We start from the raw sequence: 21,988 nt of genomic DNA, 5'->3' as shown, positions 1-21,988 counted from the left end.
TTTCTTTCTTTCTTTCTTTCTTTCTTTCTTTCTTTCTTTCTTTCTTTCTTCCTTTCGCCATTCATTTGCCTCTGGCTAATAGTTTTCTGACCCTTCTAAAATAGCTTCCTCTAGCTTCACTAGTTTTGTTTCTTTTTGTTTTTTTGACCCATTAACCTCTATCTTAAGAGGAAATGAGGAGAGGGAGGAAGACAAAACCTTACTCTCGGCACTGTATGTATGAACAGCTATGACCCCCTACTCTCGGCACTGTATGTATGAATAGCTATGATCCCGACTTCTGAAACGGTATGGTTATATCCATCACATCAATGGATTACAATGATAGATAATATTATAACATTACTGAAAAGAACGATTAAAATTTTAATTTGCTGGAATACCTCACAAGAACAAGAGGCTGGGCAAGCAAGATAGCTCACCAAGTAAAAGTGCTTGCTGCCAACTGTAAAGACATGAGTTCAATTCCTGGGACCCACATGATGAAAGGAGAGAACCAACTCTTAAAAGCTACTTTCTATCTCCATGTTTGTACACACACATGCATGTATGTGCACATAGATAAATAAATAGATAATGATAAATAGGTAGATTGATAGATGATAGATAGATGAATGATTGACAGATAGATAAATGATTGACAGATGACAGATAGATGAATGATTGATAGATGATAGATAAATGAATGATAGATGATAGATAGATGATGGATAGATACATAGATAGATGATGGATAGATAGATGCATAGATAGATGATAGATAGATAAATAAGAGGCAATATTCAGTAGTTTAGTGAATCCTAAAAATCTTCCAGAATGTACCAGAGCACAGACTTCAGTATTTAATATGCAACTGCCCATTCACACAACTGCCAGAACTAGCTCCCTTGAATAACCACTGTCACTGAAAAGTATAAATTCCTTTATAAACAAGACATAAACAGTAATTTAATAACCATGGCTCTTTTAGGTTCTCTGGTAAGTAACTGGAATGGGTGATAGCTTAATACTAATGATTTAAACAGAAAGAAGGCAAATCCGCTCTGCCTCAGCTATGAGAAAAAAGAACAGAAAGCCATTTTTCCTTGAAAGTTTACAGTTAGAGGATAGTAAACAGAATGACGAAGTCCAGGACTGTGCCACTATCATCTGGGGCCCAGCAGGCCGATTACAAGGTGGCTGGTGACAGCCTCTGGCTTCCCTCTCTCTCCTTTGGCTACAAGTTCCATTATTGCTACTTATCTGTGTTCTTTCAAAAGGCGCTAGATGGTGTTTCCTGACCATTTCCACAGCGTGCCTGGCCCTCTGCAGAGTGAATGCAGCTCAGGAGGTGGGTCTTTTATTGCCCCACTCTGCAGGGAAGGAAAGTGAAGCTCAAAAGGATTAACCCAGATTAGTCATCCAGGAAGCAATAAGACAGAGCAAACAATTGTTACAATCATCCCTAAAAGTCTCACGGGGGCCTGTAAATTTTCATTTATAAATTTTTGAGAGACTTCTGGTAGGTTAGTCGTTAGAGGCTACCTCTGTCTGATGCGAAAAAGGAGAAAAGAAAACATGCCTTTTACACTGTTCAGTGAAGGAGAAGAGCTTCTCACGGTGGCAATGACAGAAACATGTGGAGAAAAACGGACAGCTGATCCAAAAGGAAGCAAACCCAGTCGGGCAGCTCCAGCCAGGCTCCCTGGGAGGGGAGGGAGCGGTCGCCTCATCCCAAAGGTGAACAGAGACAGGCAGTCCTGGCCTCAGGACAAACCACAGCTTTGCAAACCCCAAACCAACTGTGGGTTTTGGTCAGTGATTCCTCCTGCAGAAGGGTCAGTAGCTGAGAGGCATAGAGGAGGCCAGAAATATCCGTTCTGCCACTCCATATGACTCAGAGGGCAGTGGCCAGGCACACCCTAAAAAAAGAACCTATCATTTAAAACTTAGCTACCTTAAGGGCCTGACAACAAGGAATAACCGCAAGTCTGGGAGCTTCAATTTAACCTGCAATAGCGCAAAATGAGAAACCCTCTAGGAAGCAAAAGTGGCACAGACACTGACAAGAGCAAAGTGCAATTAGCAGGAGGCTTGCCTCAGGCAGTGAAGTGTGGGGGCAAGGTGGTCCTGACATAGCTTTGGGGAGAGGGGGTGTCCTATTAACTGAGGCCAGCAGGTTAATCTATCCACATCCACCTATCTCTCCCTTCGATGCTGTGGAGTCTGAGAACCCTCGAACTCTAGGACTCTACTAGACATTCACAGTGACATTCCCTCAGTAGAATGACAAAGGATCAGGTCTCAGAAACACAAGCCTCAGTATTGTGGTTGCTTCTGGAGACACACCCCAACCCTGGGTGTGGTATTGAGGAGTCTTAGGAAGATAGGAGAACTGGCCCCGGCCACAGATTGAAAAGCTAAGTCTGCCTCTAAGAGGAAAAGAAGGGACGCTATTAAAATGAAGACACATCTGGCTGACGTCGGACCCTTGTTGGATACAAACTCCACACTAGGCTAAGCCATAGGAAAGGCATGAGTTTACGCTCCACCATAGCAGACGGTTCTCTGCTACACAGTTGATATTAAGACTGACAAATACAAACACAGACTTTATGGGAACCTACAGTGGACTTTGAAAACACATCAGCACCAGAACCTCTGTGGACGTATGGTGGTTTGGATCAGACATTTCTCACATAGGTTCAGGTATCTGCACACCAGGTCCCCAGTTGGTACTGTTATCATTTGTGAAGGATCTGGGGATGTTAGGTATGTCGGTGGAGGCGGTTCCTACAATTCATAGCCTTGCCCCTACTTCCAGTTCACTTTCTCCAATGTATGCTTGAGTTTGAAAATGTGATGTCTCAGCTTCCTGCTGGGGTGGCAGCTGCCACGCTTCTCTCACCATCGTAGATGCTCTCTCTGGTAACAACAGAACAGTTAATCCAGATATTCTGACTTCCCTGATGTCTATCAATCCCTTTTAGTAAGCCCAGACAACAGGTAAAACCATTTCTGGGTGTGCCTGTGACTATGTCTCAGGAAGGAATAGCACCTCAGTCAACAATCCCATGAGGAACATTCTTCATCTACCAATGCATATGGGCATCACTAATGTATGTGGGCAATGGCCAAGCCACTCAGGATCTGGGTAAACGAGACAGGCGGAGGCGGAGGCAAATTGCCCTCTCTCCTCAAGCTGAACCGGCCATCTCCAACCTCCAAACATCAGAACTCTAGGTCCTAAGGCCTTTGGATTTGGCCCTGCCTAGCAGCCCCAAGGTTTTCAGGTCATAGATCTCACAGTGAATTACACCACCGGATATAATAATTCTCCAGGCTAATGAAGGAAGATTATCAGCTTCTTGGCCTCCAATTACGTTGGCTAATTCCCATAATAAATCTCAGCTTTATCTATAAGCATCCCCTTGACTCTCTTTAAAACCCTGACTCAGCCGGGTGGTGGTGGCACACGCCTTTAATCCCAGCACTCAGGAGACAGAGGCAGGTGGATCTAATTGAGTTTGAGGCCAGCCTGGTCTACAGAGCAAGTTCCAAAAGCTGTATTAAGAAACCGTGCCTCAGCCGGGCGTTGGTGGCGCACGCCTTTAATCCCAGCACTCGGGAGGCAGAGGCAGGCGAATCTCTGTGAGTTCAAGTCCAGCCTGGTCTACAAGAGCTAGTTCCAGGACAGGCTCCAAAACCACAGAGAAACCCTGTCTCGAAAAACAAAAAAAAAAAAAAAAAAAAAAAGAAACCCTGCCTCGAAAAACAAAACAAAAACAATAAACAAACAAAACAACAACAACAAAAATGACTCATTTAACTGGCAATCTTTCAGAATCCCCTGGTTGGTTGTAATGTGATTTCAGATTTGAGAATGCACGATTCAAGCATTTGGTTTAATTGGCAATTTACTGCTCCTTTCATGGAAATCTAAAATGAAGCAGGAACTGGGTGCTAACAGACTCTAAACCTTCTAGTTAGATGAAATACGAATTATTTTCTCATACCTGTTATAATTTCACATCTAAATATATGTCATTGAAATTAGCTACAATTTCTAGGTGTTCCTTACTGCAATGTAAATCCAAAGAAATCAACCAAGAACCATACCATGAGATGATTGATCATTTATGAAATAAGCATTATTTAGACAATATCATACAAAGTGAAATAAATCCATTAGAATTCCTACCCATTAGATAGGAAGCAAAATGCATACAATTAATGGTCATGTGCAAGTTCTAATCAGCATTCAACCCTGTAACTAGTTTTTAAAAATCCCAAGCAGAACATTTAAGTATTTATACATTAATTTAAATGATAATTTGTCACGATAGTATGATTTCATACATGTGTAGAGTAAAAAATATTTTTCAAAGCAAAAAATATTTCCAAATGACCTTTTATAGGAAATGAAAAATCGGCTTACCTCTTCCCTGTGGTTCTTAATTGGCATACAAAGGATACTTTGTGTCCTATAGCCCGTAATTTGGTCAACTTCAGCATTGAACCGAGGATCCTAGGAAGAAAAAAGAAATCCAATTTATTGGCCTACCTGTACCAAGACTGATTTGATTTTTTTCTCTTGCATTAGATTAAAGAAATCTAACCTTTGACTTCCCCTGCTACTCCTGAGTAACGATTTCAGCATTGTGAAGACATCAAACCATGTAAGCCATTTGTCAAAGAGGCTGTTCTGGGGTTATTGTTTACGAAAACCAAGCGCCCTGTCCCAAACCAAAATTTCAACAATTGTTCCAAGCTAAATGGCGTACAAATATTTAGAGAGTTCTGTGGCTGAGGAACAAGTCTCATCTTTGACCTCCGACAGAAACTGTCTCCATCTGCCTACTGACTGTTGTTACCCTGTCACTCAGAGGAAAGCGGCTCTGCCCTAAAACCTTTCCAACAAATGACAGTTTCCGGGGTGAGGGCTGCTCTGCACATCCAGAGTACCCTGTCAGGAGAGTAGAGAACTGGAAATCATGGGGAAGTGGAAAAGATCAGGAGCCCCTCATCCCGGAGTCGGGCTAAAAGCCTCTCACGAGCTCAGTGGAAACCTCCAATTCCAGCACAAACATTTTCCATAAAAGCTGTTGGCATAGAATTAATGTTCATTTCATAAAGAGCGATCTTACGTTAAAGTAGCAATGACTTAGGCCTGAATGTGTAAGATTTCTGGCCCGGAAATCTGCTAACTTTTGTTTACATGGAAGATGTCTTCCTGCATCCCTGTAGATTAGACTCTCATCAGCTGCTCAGGAAGAGCCACTCAGTCTTAACAACTCGTCAAAGATAGTAACTTCAAGCCCCACCCTAATTCCATATGTGACTGTCTTGCACACAGGGAGTCCTCCCCTGTGAGTGCTCCATACGCATCTCTAACTTTCTTCTCTTAACCCTTATTCTTAAACTCATATACAAATAGCATGGTTTTTTGGAGGTTTTTGTTTTGTTTTGTTTGTTTTTCCTTTGGTTTCTCAAGACAGGGTTTCTCTGTGTAACCCCGGCTATCCTGCAACTAACTCTGTAGACCAGGCTGGCCTTGAACTCAGGCTCAGGGAGATCTGTCTGCCTCTGCCTCCCAAGTGCTGGGATTAAAGGCATGTGTGCGCCACCAACACCCGGCAACAAATAGCTTTCTTAAACCTCGACTCTGCTTCCTAAACTGGCTAGTCCTTACATTCTTGTCGGTACCAAAGCCCTGAATCCTTGCTTGGTTTTAAAGTGTAAGGGAAGTCTTCAGGCTGCTGAGGCTGTCAGTGAGGAGGCATGGCTCCTCCCTCTGCCCTCCAAAGTGCTGGCGCTGCTTCTATCTACAGCGGGTGTTAGTGAGGGCTTTGTTAGCTCTTGACATTTTTTTAATTGACATTTTAATGTGTAAATGTGTGTGCGCATGAAAGCAGGTACCCAAGGAGGCGCACAAGTCAGCACATGCCCTGAAGCCAGAGTTAGGGCAGTTGTGAACTCTCTGATGTGGGTCAGGGGCTGAGCAAACCCCAGCCCTCGGCATGTGCAGCAGCTGCCTAGACGTCTCTCTAGCCCCATCTGTACTGTTTCTGTTTTTAAGCATATCTAAGAATTACAAAAGATGTGTAAAAAGCATAGAAGTTCTAAATATGGATTAAGTAAAGTTAAAAACGTAGTTTTCCACTATATTACCGTATTCTTAATATTTGGTTACTAAAAATTAGAAAAATTATAGTGATACTCTCATTATCAGAGGTGGTCCTTCTTTATAATCCTCAAAGCGTGTTCATGAGGACTGAAATTTGAGAAAGGAAAGTCACACATGAGCACAGACGGTGAGACCGGAACAGACACTACAGAGCATACAAACCCCAGCAAGTTTCGCGCTCCACCTAATAATAGGAGCCTTGCTCCAAAAGCTGCGTTTGGAATTCCCCCCAGGAATATGAAATATTCAGACAGGAAAGTCCTCCTTTCCTTGAAGGTCATTTCTATTTTTTTTCTTTAAATTGACCTAAAGTCGCGCAAAGCCAAAGCCGTGGATGAAGCAGGTGATTACACCAGAGTCTATCAAATGGGGTCAGAAATGAGGCCAGTTTGCTCAAGAGGGTAGAAGTGAAGTTGGCTTTAAAGATAACTTCAAAGGAAAAGATAAATCAATATATATATTTTACATGATAAGCACCACTGCATTCTTGGGTTTTTATTCCTGCAAATAAGCACAAGGCTTTACTCAGATACACAGGCCCTGTTAGCCAAAGGTTTCCAGCGAAATAATTCTTACTTTATCTCTGCTTATCTAGACATTTTTATCTTTAGACTTCATTGTATCTAAGAAAAGTAGAAAGAATATTAATAGTGACGGGTTAAGAAAGTAAAACTTAAGGATTGTGAATTACTGTACAAAGTACTAAATCAAATGTTAAGAATAAAAATGTACCTTTTGTAAAAATTTTGTTAAGAAATGTTGTCATTGCAAATTCAGTTGATAAGGAAGAGGATTTAACTCAACTATGCAGTCAAAGCAGCAGAATTTGTATCTACACACCAAGATTGCAACACAAACATAGGGTTGGTGGAACTTCTAGAATCACCTGGTATCTCTGCGCTGGGGTAACCAAGAACCAGAGAGAGGGCCAGGCTTTCTTCCTTTCCTCATGTCTTATCCCGGGTTCCCTTCAGTTGAACTGTTTCAGAGTTTTAACCAAAGACATGGTGCTTTGCAGAGTTGTGTGGCTCGTCTGATCAGACGACTGAGCCTGAGAAGGCTACAGGGACTCTTACTGAAGACAGCATGAAGGAAGTGTGGGTTGCCAGAGTCACCTTTGAGATGGGTGTTGGGAAACACGGACCTAGCTGGGACTGTCGCCTTAACCTATAGGGTTTGTGCCTCTGGGGTAATAATAGAATTATACAGATTGTAAACATCCACATTACACAGGAGAATTGAGAATTAGTTGTTGTTTGGAAAACCAAAGACGGCCTCAAAATTAGACCTCTGTGGGTGCCCGTGCCCAAAGGGTCTAACTCCGGTCTACCAACGACAGACAGTCTAAAAATAACTGCCCCATACCCTTCAACCATACCTAAATCAAGGAAGATAAACACGGTGACAAACCATATTAGCTGCGCGTAATCGGATCCTGAACTGCATCCCGACTGGAAAGGAAAACAACCGCACCGGGGTTGTTGGACAGGATGGGTGGCGTTGCTTGAATGTGGACTATCGGATGCTTGTACACATTAGATAAGAGCATCGCACCACTGTCCGCTCTGCTGAAGTGGATCATTTTATTGCATGAAGAAGAACATGCTTATTGAAAAAAACAAAATGAAGGCCCGTTGAGATGGCTCCATGGGGGAAAGGTTCTGGCCACTGAGCCTGGAAACTGGAGTTCAATTCATAGGATCCACATGGTACATGGAAGGAAAGAACTCCCAAAAGTTGTAAGTTGTTCTCTGGCTTCTATACATGTGATCTCTCTCTCTCTCTCTCTCTCTCTCTCTCTCTCTCTCTCTCTCACGGTACATGGAAGGAAAGAACTCCCAAAAGTTGTAAGTTGTTCTCTGGCTTCTATACATGTGATCGATCTCTCTCTCTCTCTCTCTCTCTCTCTCTCTCTCTCTCTCTCTCACACACACACACACACACACACACACACCAATAAAAAATTAAAACTATGATAAAAATATTTACTAAACGTATATCTTCAAGTTATTATAAAAACATACTGAGCATGTGTGACTTACGAGAGAGAGATGGAAGGAAAGAGGGACACCATGAAGGAAAGCGGGGAAGGCAAGTAAAGAGCCGAGAAGACCGGGTGCGGAAGGTTCTTACACTGATCTGTGCGTTCAAAATGAAAATAACAGAAAACAAAAACACAAAAGAGTTGCCAAGTAAGGGCCCATTTTCTCCAAGAATGGCATTTTAAAGATAGTGCCTAAAATTAGAGCATGAACATGAACAGGGGCAGGCACAGCAGTTCCCAGACTGTGTTCCCTGGGGGCACAACAGCACCGCAAGAGTCCCTGAGTTATCTAAATTGAAGCATCTGCTGGTGCTCTTTCCTTTTCTAATATTTATTTTGGAAATAACTGTACTCATTAGGAATTCACCAGAGAGATTCCATACGCCTTTAAGCCTAAGGGATCTGTAGGAGTCCTTCGGCAGAAAGCGAGGACCACGGAGTGAGAGGACTCAGATTGGTTCCTCTGCAAAGGAAGGGAAGGGGAGGATAAAGCAAAGGAAGGAGGGCGGGAGGAATGGCAGTTATGTGACGTCAGCCGTGTAAATGGTGATATGAATCCTCGTTAACATCATCTGTGCCCTCCAGACATCACGGACCATGGGGGGTGTGGGGGTGTGGCCATGCAGAAGCAGCACTGAGACTTGCTTTAGAGTCAGGTCAGGGGAGAGGCAGGAGTTTTAATAATATAAAGCCTTACGACATAAAAACAATCACAGGGCCGGGCGGTGGTGGCGCACGCCTTTAATCCCAGCACTTGGGAGGCAGAGGCAGGCGGATCTCTGTGAGTTCGAGACCAGCCTGGTCTACAGAGCTAGTTCCAGGACAGGCTCCAAAGCCACAGAGAAACCCTGTCTCGAAAAACCAAAAAAAAAAAAAAAACAATCACAGGGAGGGGTTATACAAACTTTCTTTAAAAAGTGCACCCATCTCAGGTGGTCTTGTGTAGGTACTGAATATTTTGTTATTATGAAAACATAGCTTGTTAAGTCAATATCTTACACTTTACAAACATTTCCTTACCTTCTTATTGATAAATCTGTTGAATTTATCTTACTATTAAATCTTTTGATTTAATCTTACTATATAAAGCCAATGCCACACGAAGGAAGTTTCTTTTGAATTTATCTTACTATTAAATATTTTGATTTTATCTTACTATATAAAGCCAATGCCACACGAAGGAAGTTTCCCCAACTAGGACATCATAAGACCCAACATCAATCAGTGTTTAAACAGCTCCTGCCAGCAAATCCTCCCCTTGGTATCCATGGTCTAACAGAGCCACTGGGCTAAGCTGAGGATATTAACTTATAATTGAAATAAGGTAATGTGCTAGTTTATCGGTTTTAACTGTATTTTCAGATATGTGCTATCTTATATAATTTTCTGTGGTAAATTTTTAAATAGTGAATCAAATGTTGATAATTTCTCACAACTAAAGTATCCATGAAGATTTAGAAATTGTTCTCAGCTTCAAAATAAGCAGTTATATTTCATGGCCCCCTCTTGGAGTTCTGCGTTATAACCTTGAAAGTGTTCCGTGGCCAAAGAAGCTTAAGGGACAAACACACTGGCAGTGTGGTTTTTTACTAGTTCATGGTTAAAGAAGCCAGACTCAGGAAGCATCCGAACATATGTTCATGATCTGACTATTTTTACAAAAGGCCCTGAGACAGTATTTTTATTATTCAAGTTATGCTGGAAGCTCAGAGAAGAATTTTCCATGAGATAAATGACTTCCAGGGCCTAATACCAATGTAAATTGGAACACAGATGAACTCCACACTCGTGATGGAATTAGTGGACGTGAAAGTCCACAAAGTCGCCGTAAATAATGATGGGGAGTACCAAGGGTGGAGAGAAGGAGGAATCCGAGTCTAAAAGGCTGTACCTTTAGGATAAGTGCAGATGAGAGGACCTGGTTAGCCTAGACCACAGCCTAAGAATCAAACCACTATTAACTACAAAGCAAAAACACATCATCTAACTTTAGACATGGTAAGTAGATTAAATAAAATGAGGCGAGTGAAGTATTGACACGCGTGAGACACGCAGGTCCACAAGACAAATGACAGCTTTTCAAAGAGTATTTATGGTCCTAGGATTCTTGGGACTACAGTGCCACTGGAGAGTATAAATCCTGCTGTCTCCCACCACAGGAAGAGAAAGGACGTGCAAATCCGGCCGGAATAGAAAGTATGGCTCTTGGTTCTTGGAGTCAGCTACAGTGGATGTTACTAGAGCACTCGGAGGCTGAGAGCAGCTCCACGAAGACCATTCAGTTTTTCAGAAAACTATCCCGGGAGTAAGACGACCTGAACTACCACGACACACCACTGCCCTGACGTTCCTCTCCGCCATTGTTCAGCTACCCTTCCCAGTACTCCAGTCCGTTCTGATTCTGTTGTCTATCACTGCTGTACCCGAACAGCAGCAACACTCCACAGCTTCTGCTGCTGGGAACTCCGCCCCTTTGTTCCGGTTTCCGGCTCAGCGACCCACTCCCTCACTTACAGACGGTTAAAATAATCTATCCTCGCAGCCTCTAGATTTTATGTTTTATGGCTGCGGAAGATGAAACGTTCTCCTCTTAAAACACAATTTAAGGCATGCTCATCACTCTTCAAAACTCCCTCAGTGCCTCCAATCGATTCTGACTCAATAATATACCCCTCATCAAGAGTTCGGCAGTCCTGGCTGTGAACCCACAGCTCCCTAAAGCCTACTCACACCTGGACCACAACCCGATTTTCCTGACTCTCCTCCCCAGTTCTCTACTGCGGGGTCTCATCGGGCCCACATCCCAGTCACTCAAGTCCTACATGATTTCCAGGGCCCACTAAACATTTCTCTTTCTCAAAAAAATCTTCGCCCATCTTCCTCACTCGATGTCACACCTGATCCCGACGACACTGCCTTGACAGATACGACCAGCTTGAAATCTGAGATGAATGCAAGAAATTCCAGCTATCCTTTATATCTAATATCATTTTAATCCAGCAAATCTTATTAAGTCCTTCCCGCCCAGCACTAAAACAGACACCAGGAACACGGTGAGTTGGGCCACACCAACCCTAAGCCTGCATGGTGTAGTGGATAGTAGAATGGTAGAACAAATCTTAGGCACTATAAGCTACTTCATCGCTAGGCAAAGTAGCATTTTACTCAATTAAGATGCTTTATTTAAAAATTACAATTTATTTTAAAGTGTTGGACAGATGGTTCCCTGGTTAAAAACACTGGCTTCTCTTCTAGAGAATCCAGTTTACATCCCTGAAACCATATGGAGACTAACAATAATCCCTTCAATCCCTTTTTTTTAACAATAACTTTAAATATAAATGGCCTCAGCTTACAATTAAAAGATGCAGACTAAAGAAATGAATTCTAAAAACAAGAACCAGCTAAATAGTGTTTCCAAGAAACCAAAGATAACCAAAAACTAATATAAAAATATGGACAACAAACTACTAGTCAAACGGAAACCATAAACAACCAGGCCTAGTTATCCTTATGTTAGATAAAGTAAACTTTAAACCAAACTAAAAAAACCAATTAGAAGAGATTAAAAGGGACACTATATAATAATATAGGGAATAATTCATCAAGAAGATATAACAATTCTAAACATGTATGCACCAAATACTGGAGGCTCTAGTATTTTTTTAAAAATAGAAAAAAAAAAAACACTAAAAGGCATTAAAGGACAAAAGAACACATAGGTCTTGACATAGTAATACTGGGAAACTTTGATACTCTACTGTAATTTAGAGATGTCTTCCATACTAAAAGCAACCAAAGAACTTCACAGCTAAAGCACACTAACAATCAACTAGACTTAACATATATGGGTGTGCCTGTGCGTGCGTGTGTGTATACACACACACACAATATTTGACCCCACACATAGAGAACACACATTTTCTAAGCAGTACATGGGATTTTCTTCAAACTTGATCATATCCTAGTACACAAATCAAGTCTCAATAAGTACTAAAAAAAAAAAAAGCAAGGTAATTCTTTTTTTAATATTTATTTATTTATTATGTATACAATATTCTGTCTACATGTATGCCTGAAGGCCAGAAGTGGGCAACAGGCCTTATTACAGATGATTGTGAGCCACCATGTGGTTGCTGAGAATTGAACTCATGACCTTTGGAAGAGCAAACAATGCTCTTAACCGCTGAGCCATCTCTCCAGCCCAAGGTAATTCTTTTCATCTGATCTGATTACAATTTAATCAAAGTAAACACCAGCAAGAAATGTATAAAAAAAACTACAAAGATAATTGGAAACAAAACAATACAAGAAATAACTTCATTCCATAAAACCATTATGTATTATTCTGACATTAAAACTAGGTAGGTAAAGGTACAACAGAAAGGAAGGAAGGAAGGAAAGAAGGAAGGAAGGAAGGAAGGAAAGAAGGAAGGAAGGAAGGAAGGAAGGAAGGAAGGAAGGAAGACTAAAGACCAATTTCTTTGCTGAGCACACATGCAAAATTCAACAAAATACTTAAAAATTAAATTTTAAAACATATTAAGGATCATGTACCATGACCAAATGGGTCTTATCTCAGAAAGACAAGACTGGTCCAACACAAGTAAATTAAATAAATAAATAACACACATTAAAAAAATAAAAACATAAAGGCAGAAACTACATAAGCACCTTGAATAATGCTGAAAAAGCATTTGATAAAGCTCAATATGGCTTCATGACAAAGTCCTAGAGATATTAGGAATAGACAAGGCATACCTCAAGAAAACAAAGGTTATTTATAACAAACCTACAGTCAATATTACATTGAATAGAGAAAAAACTGAAAGTGTATCCTCTAAAGTCAGAAATGAGATAGGATGCCTCCCCTCTCACAAATAATAGTTGCTTGAAGTCTTAGCTATAGCAACTAAACCAAATAAAGATAGTACATGGATAAAAACAGGAAAGGCAGAAGTCAATTTATCCATATTTGCAGATAAAAGACCCTTTAGACTATCAGAAAACTCCTATATCTAATAAACACTTACTAGAAGATGGCAAGACCTTCCAGTCTTAGACTAGAAGAATTAATAAGAAAAACATCTCTACTACCAAAATAAATATATAAATTAAATTCACTATCTATTCAAAATTCTGATGCCATATTTCGCAGATCTAGAAAGCACTATTCAAGAATTCATAAGCAACCACAAAAGACGAAGAATAGCTAAAGCAATCCTAGGGAGTAAAAACATAGTTGGAAGTATCAGTGTCTCTCCTCACGTTACACTGTAAGACCACAGAGGTAAAGAAAACAGACTAGGATAGAAGACCCAGAAATAAGCTGACAAAACCATGCCGATACAATCCTTGACAAAGGAGAAAAAACATACATAGGGGGAAAAGCCTACCAACGATGGAAGCAAAACTAGATATTCACCTGTAAAAGAATAAACTTAGATTCATATCTTTTACCTTGTACAAAAATCGATCTGAAACGAACCAAAGACATTAAATTAAAAGCTAAAATGCTGAAACCATGAAAATGCTCTTCAAGATCTTGGGATAGAGAAGAGTTTTCTGAACTGAACCCCATTGGCGCAAGAACTAGCCTCACAAGAGTCCATCAACAGATGGTACTGCGTGGAATTCAGGTTTCGGACAACTAAAGAAGCTACCAGCAGAGTGCAGAATGGGAAAAAAATCTTTATTGTTTGAACCAGGATGTGTGAAGAACTGCAGAAATTTAATACCAAAGAAATAGAACTGCCAATTAAGAATTGGACCAATGAGCAGAATAGACAGTTTCCAAAAATGAAACAAATGGATAATGACTATTTCAAAGTGTTCAACATCCCTAGTCATTGGATAAATGCAAATTTAAAATACTTTGAGATACCACCTCACTCTTTCAGAATGGCTATTGTTAAGAAATCTGACGGCAGGGACTGGAGAGGTGGCTTAGCAGTAAAGACCACTTCCTGATCTCTCTTGGGACCCAGGTTTGATTCCCAGCACATGATCAGTAACTCTAATTCCAGGGTATCCAGCACCCTTTTTTTTTTTTTTGGCTTCCACAAGAACCAGGAATGCACACAGTACACACATTTCCATGTGGAAAAAAAAACACTTACCCACATAAAATAAACTGTTTATAAATCTTAAAAATGAGCAAAGGAAATCTGATAACAACTGTTGGAGGGTTTGGAGAAGAGGAACTGTACTCACTGCTGGTGGGGTACACATTAGTACAGTCAATATGAAAAGCAACCTGGAGATTCCCTCCCTCCCCCCCCAAAAAAAGAAACAGAACTATATATGACCCAGCTATTTCACTCCCGGGCACTGATCCAGAGAACTCCATATCCTATCATAGAGATATCTGCACATCCATGTTTCTTGTTGCTCTATTTACTATAGCAAGAAAATAGAACCAACCAAGATGCCCACCATCAGATAGACAAGGAAAATCTGGTAAACATATAAAATATTAGTCAGTTCTAAAAAGTGAAATAAAAATTTTGTATGAAAATGGATAGACAGAGAATTCATAACATTTACAAGGTCACCCAAGCTCGGAAAGAAAAAAAAATACATGTTCTCCTTCATATGTGGATCCTAGCCTACAATGTATACATTACATATGTAAACAAATACAAATATATGTGTGGGAACATATAGAGGGAAGAAAAAATAGTAATATTAATGATGATGGACAGGACTGAGGTAAAGGATATAAAGCAAATTTGTTGTGGATAAGGGTATAAAAATAATGGGTATGAAAGTTTAAAACCAAAGCTCCCTGGCTTCAGAATGGCTATCCTAATAGAACAGCATTTATTCATTAGATATACAGCGGTAGGGACTCGCCAAGTGTTAGCTTGGGTGACTATGTTAATCTAGCTGCATGATATTTTCATTTGTAAGTTCATTACAATGAAGTGGTTTTTTTTTAACTATTTAAGGAAAATAGAAAAATGAGACTAGGCATTGATAGAACTTTCAAAGCCAGCGATGCAGAAACATAAAGTCTCCAACTATCTTTGCAAATAAAAACTCAATACTGAAAGCTGAGCAATACCCATCTCCCAGCATTCAGTCATCACTTAACAACTGGGTAGGACCCCCCTGCCCCCCCAAGAGTACCATTTGATGAAAATAAAAAAAGGCCAAGCAAAGATGAAAGGAAAGAAAACCAAACTTCGGTGTCAATGGGATTTCAAAAGATGGCAGTGCCTTCTTGAATGCATCCTGAATGAAAGAAGAAGCTTGTCTATTTATTTACTTTGACAAATTTTGGACCTATCATTTTAGAACCCCAGCTTGAAAATCACAAAGTTCAAATAGAAATAGCCTAGACTCATCAGCATGCAAATATGAGATGCATTTGCTTACATTACATTTAATGGAAAAAGAAAAGACTTCCCTTGGTCCCTGCCTGGTACTAAAGTGCTAGGGAAGAAAAACTGGCATTGACAAGCTAGCAACCTAGCATATACTTAGTTAATTTTGGTTTTGGTTTTTTTTTTTTTAATCTCCCCCAATCCTCTGAGGACTGGAGATTCAATCCAAAACTTAGGCACAACAAGCACTTCACCACTGACTAAACTACAGCCCTGGCTACATTCCAATCATGCAAATGATCACATCTCAACCTCCCACCTTCCCACCACTCTTCACAACCGTTGTTGGATGCTCTATGCTCCCCTACTTACCTCATAGGCATCTTTGATATTCAAGGGCTCACCAAAAGCTGCCACATGTCCCACAATGCCTTTGTTCCACTCCAAGCGGATACAGTTATTTGACGCTTCCTCCAGTGTCGAACCTTCAGCGACATCAAAGAGGCGGCTGATAAGAAATTTATCTTTGGAGCTGTCCTCACAAACAAGGAAGAGGGAATAGCGGTCGGCGGAGATGAGTCCATGGATATGCAAGAAGATTTTGTGACATAAGGCCGTGACATCCAAATGACTGGAAATGTCTTTTACTAATTCCAAGAGTCTTGAGCACTGGTCCCCTTCGTCACTATCAAATCTTGGCGGGGTTAGTGGCATCTGCTCCTTTTTTCCTGAGTCAGAGAGAAAGCTCACAGCTCCCTCGGAATCCTTGACAACAATGGGTCGAAGAGGCCGGTCAAATTCAGAGGCAGAGATTTTTCTGGCTGGCGCTCCAGAGGTGGCGTTATCTGCATGAGGGCTTTGCTGCAGAGAGCAGGAGCAAGACTCCGTGTGGGCTCGGACGCCTTCCTTGCATACAGGTATGGTGTGAACTCTCTCTGAAAACCATGCGTTGACCATTTCTCTGCAGACCAAAACATGTAGAGAGGTTAGATATTGAGGAACATAGTAGTACCTTGTAAAGCTTCCAAAAATCCTGTCAATGTACAGTTGTAAACACACTCCAATCTTTCCCGATATATATATATGAAAATATGAACACCTCTGTGGATGGCAATTTCTTTCTCCAAGAAGCAAAGTTCCTTTATTGCGTGACAGAGGAAATACCAGGGGATTTGACCGCAATCCTATCTGCTTTGGCGAAGACGAGCAGGGTTCTAATTGGAGCAGAAGCCTGGCTGAATCCAGCCCAGCGACTAGGCTGACATTAACAATGTCTTGCGCACTAAACATGAAAACTCTTCACCAAGGCTGGGCCTGAGGCTCAGTGCTGGTGTGTGATCAGTGTGGACCAGACCTTGGGGTCTCCGCAGCTTTGTTTCTGTGTCCTTTCAGAAACAGAAAATTCCTTGGAAGCTTAGCTAATGGGGTCTCGACCTGAGTGCCCTCCTCCCTTTAGCTCACTTTGGATCAGGTCTTTCTTTAATTTTCTCATCTCTTTCAGCACAAGCCTTGACTCCAACATTAGATTTTCTGGTGTTATCTTTCTCTTCATAATGTATATTTTGCATTTGTTATTCCCCCCCCAACTTGCTCTTTCCACTGTAGACGTGCATACGAGTGATTACTAACAACCATGCAACAGAGGCCACAGTAGGCTGCCTTGAAATCGCCTCCTTCAAGGAGATTAGTAACTTTCAGTTTTTCCTCAGGCAGATTTGTAGGGCAAAGGCAGAAGGTAGTCATATTCCTTGCCAAAAAAAAAACACAAGAATGCCTTCCAGCCCAGCTGCTAATACTGTACCTCTCTGATTCGCCTGGCCTGTATGGCTGACTAGTGTGGCTGCTTTGCACTGATCTTCAGGCAAGCTTTATTTATCAAAACACAAATAATACAGCACTCCAAACCTCTCAAGCTGGACCTGCACAATCCACATTGCTCTCAGCATTACTGCCTTCCAAATTCTACTAAGGTGGCCCAGTAAGCCTTGCTTACAGCAACCAAAAGCTTTCCTAGTCCAAAGTCCCAAAGTCGTCCATATTCCTCCAAAAACACACTACAGTCAGGCCTGTAGAAGCAATAGTCCACTGCCTGGTACCAACTACTCCCTTAGTTACCTTTCTTTTTTTTTTTTTTTTTTTTTTGGTTTTTCGAGACAGGGTTTCTCTGTGGCTTTGGAGCCTGTCCTGGAACTAGCTCTTGTAGACCAGGCTGGTCTCGAACTCACAGAGATTCACCTGTCTCTGCCTCCCAACTGCTGGGATTAAAGGCGTGCGCCACCACCGCCCAGCTCTTTAGTTACCTTTCTATTGCTGTGACAAAACACTATGACCAAGTCAACTTATAAAGGAAGGCATTTAATGTGCAGCTTATGGTTTCAGAGGGTTAGAGGCCATTTGGGGTATTATAAGTTTGTAGCCTCCAATTCTGAGTTCTAACCTTAGCATTTGTTATTAATGGGATACATGAGCAATGGTAAGTCACTTTTTCCTTTTGAGTTTCAATAGCATCGTCCATAAAACACTAACTAACTACTCCAACCTCTTTTTTTTTTTAACTTATTTTATTTGCATGGGTGTTCTGTCTGCATGTATGTTTGTGCACCGTGTGCCCTCCTGGCACCTATGGAGGTCAGAAGAGGGTATCAGATCCTCTGGAACTGGAGTTCTGAACAATTGTGAGTCACCAGGTGGGTGCTGGGAATTGAACCTGGATCCTCTGAAAGAGCAGTCAGTGTTCTTAACTTCTGAGCCATCTCTCAAGCCACCCCACTCCCCAACTTCTTAGCAAAAAGTAGAAGACGCATGACTATCTTCAGTGGAGTCAAAGGTCAAAAATACCTGCGTGAAGGGAATAACTCCAGCTCCAACCTCAACACTATGGAGATCAGACGCAGGGCTGACATGGGAGTCAAAGTGGAGATACTGTGGCTTCTCTAGTGGTCAAGCTAGTGTTTGGTCAACGGTTTTTATTAGCACATATGAATTATACGCAATAGGGGTTTCATTAGGACACATTCACACATCTTAGAATGTATTACCCTTCATAACCCTTGCTTTTCTTCTCACTCTTGCTAATCCCTTCTCTTCCCAAGCAGTCTCCTCCCTTGAGAGATATCACCCCCTCCCCCTCCCTAGCCACCCCACACTCTCTTTGTGGTCCACTGAGTATTGCTTATAGAAGCCTGATTAAGGGGTTGTTTAATAGAAACATGGGCACAACACCAATGGTTATACGACTAAGGAAAACATGGCTCCCTCTTCAGACAAACATAAACTGCATCAGCAGTCTGGGGGAGTCCCTCCCTCCTCTGCACCAGTCTGGTACAGCTCAGAGCTGACATGCAATAGCCATGCCACATCCAAAAAGATAGATCCCATAACGATGTTCCCCTCCTCCAGCCCTCACATGCTTCTGTGCCCCTCACTGAAAAAGCAATGCTCCCTGAGTCTTGGATGGAATGATCTAGACAGCCCATTTAGGGCTCAGCTTTCAATGGTCAGTTACTCCCCAAACTCTGCAGGTTTAGTGGTAACAATGGCTGCTGCATTGACAAGATAAGACCCCACAATGGTTTATGTTGTCCGCTGGCCAGGAGATGGTCTTGGATCTAACAATCAAACTTCTTGTTGCTCCTCAGCTTCTTCACTTTTAAACAGGCAGAAATTCTCCTGAGTCCTTTACCCTTGACACAGGGCTGATGGGCAAGTCAACTTAAAGCATGCATATGCAAGAAGTCCATAACCTCTGCTCTTAAAGTTAAAATTAAATTTGAGCAGAAAAGATACAGGGGATGTGAGATTACCAAATATAAGATTTGATTATCTCCTGGGTCCTTAGTGCCATGCTAATGGAGTTGACGAACCAAGAAAGGAGCTTCATAAAATCCAGCCAATTAGAAGAGGAGAGAACAAACCATTGGCAGAGGGACAGGTATGGTTTGGTATATGCTAGCTGCATCCATCATGGACGCTCTGGGCCATGGCCAAAGCAGGCGCTCCAACTGCTATCCTTTCCAGAACACTTCTACTTGGGTGTTTTTGTTTTTGTTTTCTTTTTGAAGTAGGGTTTTAATTGCATAAAAAACATCTGGGGTAAAGGGGATGAAAATCCCCATAGGTGTTTTTACTCTTTGCCGTAAGCACTAATAATTAATAATACACAAGTCTATCTTTACTAACGGCCCTTCGAACCTGAGAGCAATCAGAAAGCACGAGGCTTGAAGTCTTTTAGTTGATTTTAGCTTTACAAGGCTGTGAATAAAGAGACAAATACCTCAAAGAAAGATAGCCAAGAAAATGTAGTGAAAACCTGATGCCCAAGATCCTCACGCTAACGTCCCCTCCAAAGGGCTCCCTCTCCTCACTCAATTACCACCCAGTCACTCACTTATCTTAAGACACAGAACATTCTTACCTCATAAGTGAGCTGCATTGTATATCCATTACAAATAGGAGAAGTTAGCTTTGCTTTTCAGCTTTTACAGTATTGTCTTAAAATAACTGGAGAAAACCTGGAAGGCCTCAAAATCGTTGCTGGCAGCGACTGCTCTCAGGTAACACTAATGGTAAATGCGACTTGTGTTTGTCAACTTGTCTATCACGGACAGTGTGCAGGCTCAGTTGGCACATGCCAAACACGGGAAACACCAAAAGATCCATACTGGTTAGGTGGGGAGAAACGGAATCAAATGGAAGTTGTCACCAGCAAGCCCTGAGTTCCTGTCTTAAAGGTGACTTAAGTCTTAAATCTCAACTATTTTTAGAAGACAACTCTAATCAGAAATGTATTCTTCCAAGGCTCCACTCTAGGGACAGCACTCGGCCCCTCTAAGTGTTCATGCAATGATTTAATATAACTCACAATGTCTTTGAGACATTGTGATTCGTGAGACTCCTTTGTGGTACGTTTCACGATGTTGTTACCGTGTGGATAGAGAGCTGAGGAACACATCCCCAGGTTCACGGCTGGCCAAGCTCTGGCAGCTGTAGTGTACTCCAGGCTCTGAGGCTTGGCTCTTACAGTACACAGAAGGACATGAATCAACTGACTGCTGACTGCAGAAGGTTCAAAGCTACACAGGGAGATAATTAGGAGGTGAGATGTCGTGAATTTTTACCGTAACCTCAACAGCTAAAGTTACACGCAAGCAGAAATAAAATGCTATACATTTCATTTTACAGGTCCCCTATGCCTCCTTTAAAAGGATATTTGATAGACTTAATTAATTATTGAACAAATGGTGCCAAACTAGTAATACTTTTTAACAAATAATTAAGTAAATTTGAGGTCGAAAAAGTGACTCCATTGGTAGAGTGTCTGTCTACTGTCTTAGTTAGGGTTTCTATTGCTGCGATCAAACACCATGAGCAAAAGTAACTTGGGAAGGGAAGGATTATTTTCAATTACACCTCCAAATAAGAGTCATATCACTTTCTATCAAAGTCAAACTGCTTAAATGGCTTCAAATGTATAATGAGTGTTCTAGATATTTTGATAGGAAAAAAGAAAATATTTTGTCTATGTTTTATAGAATATATCTTAGAATCTAGAAAAATAAGGAAACAAAAATTTACAAGACAAAAGCAAAATTGTGATATAAACCTAATAATTCTCTTGAATTAAAATATGGATAAAATCTGTTTGCAAAGCAACTAACGGAATGCATCTTACCCTTTTGCCCAAATAATTGTTACTTCTTTAAAGATTTAACTATTTATGTTCACGAGTGCTCTGTCTGCATGTTCTCAGTTCTGTGGGCCAGAAGAGGGCATCAGATCTCATTATAGATAGTTGTGAGCCATCATGTGCTGGGAATTGAACTCAGGGCCCCTGGAAGAGCAGCCAGTGCTCTTAACCGCTGAGCCATCGCTCCAACCCCCCAAACAAATACTCTTAAAGAATTTTTTAACTAAAAATATTCTGCACTTTGGGTGTTATTTTAAAATTCATTTATTTCCTTCCTTCCTTTCGTCCTTCCCTCCCTCCCTCTCTTCCTCCCTTTCTTATTTTCTGGACATGTGTACCTAAGTCAGTGCATCCACAGCACAGACATTCAGGTGCACATAGAGGCCATAAGAGTGCACGGGATCCCTTGGAACTGGGGTTACCGATGGTTGTGAGCCTCCTAGTGTGGATGCTGGGAACTGAACCCCAGTCCTCTGCAAGAACACCAGATGCTGTCATTGCTCCAGCCCTATACTTAGGATAATTTTGTTCTAATATTAAGATCTAATTGCAGTAGCTTAATGACTAAATTTTCAGTCACTTTTTTAAAAGCCGATGACATTAGAGGCTCTTACATTAAAATTATATACAAAATATATTCCCAATATATATTCACATTAGCAAAGACACCCCATTATTTAATGGTCTTGTACACTAAAAGAAGCTTAGACAAATTCTAATCTCTTCTTGAGTTAGATTCCACATGACATTAAATCTATAAGCTT

General features: G+C 41.2%; 1 protein-coding gene across 1 annotated transcript in view; it reads right to left on the bottom strand.

Moving 5' to 3' along the window:
- Positions 1-21,988, bottom strand: part of Pde5a (phosphodiesterase 5A) — a 131,378-nt gene that overhangs the window by 98,697 nt on the left and 10,693 nt on the right. The window contains exons 2-3 of the mRNA XM_057793249.1: positions 15,911-16,499; positions 4,418-4,507 (exon numbers count right to left, since the gene is read on the bottom strand). Of these exons, the coding sequence (XP_057649232.1) occupies positions 4,418-4,507; positions 15,911-16,499 (679 nt within the window). The remainder of the gene's footprint in view (positions 1-4,417; positions 4,508-15,910; positions 16,500-21,988) is intronic.

The sequence above is a fragment of the Chionomys nivalis genome, chromosome 18 (genome assembly GCF_950005125.1).
Source record: "Chionomys nivalis chromosome 18, mChiNiv1.1, whole genome shotgun sequence".
Lineage (NCBI taxonomy): Eukaryota > Metazoa > Chordata > Mammalia > Rodentia > Cricetidae > Chionomys > Chionomys nivalis.
Note: the sequence above shows the minus strand (reverse complement) of the source record. Positions and strands in the feature narration are given on the sequence as shown.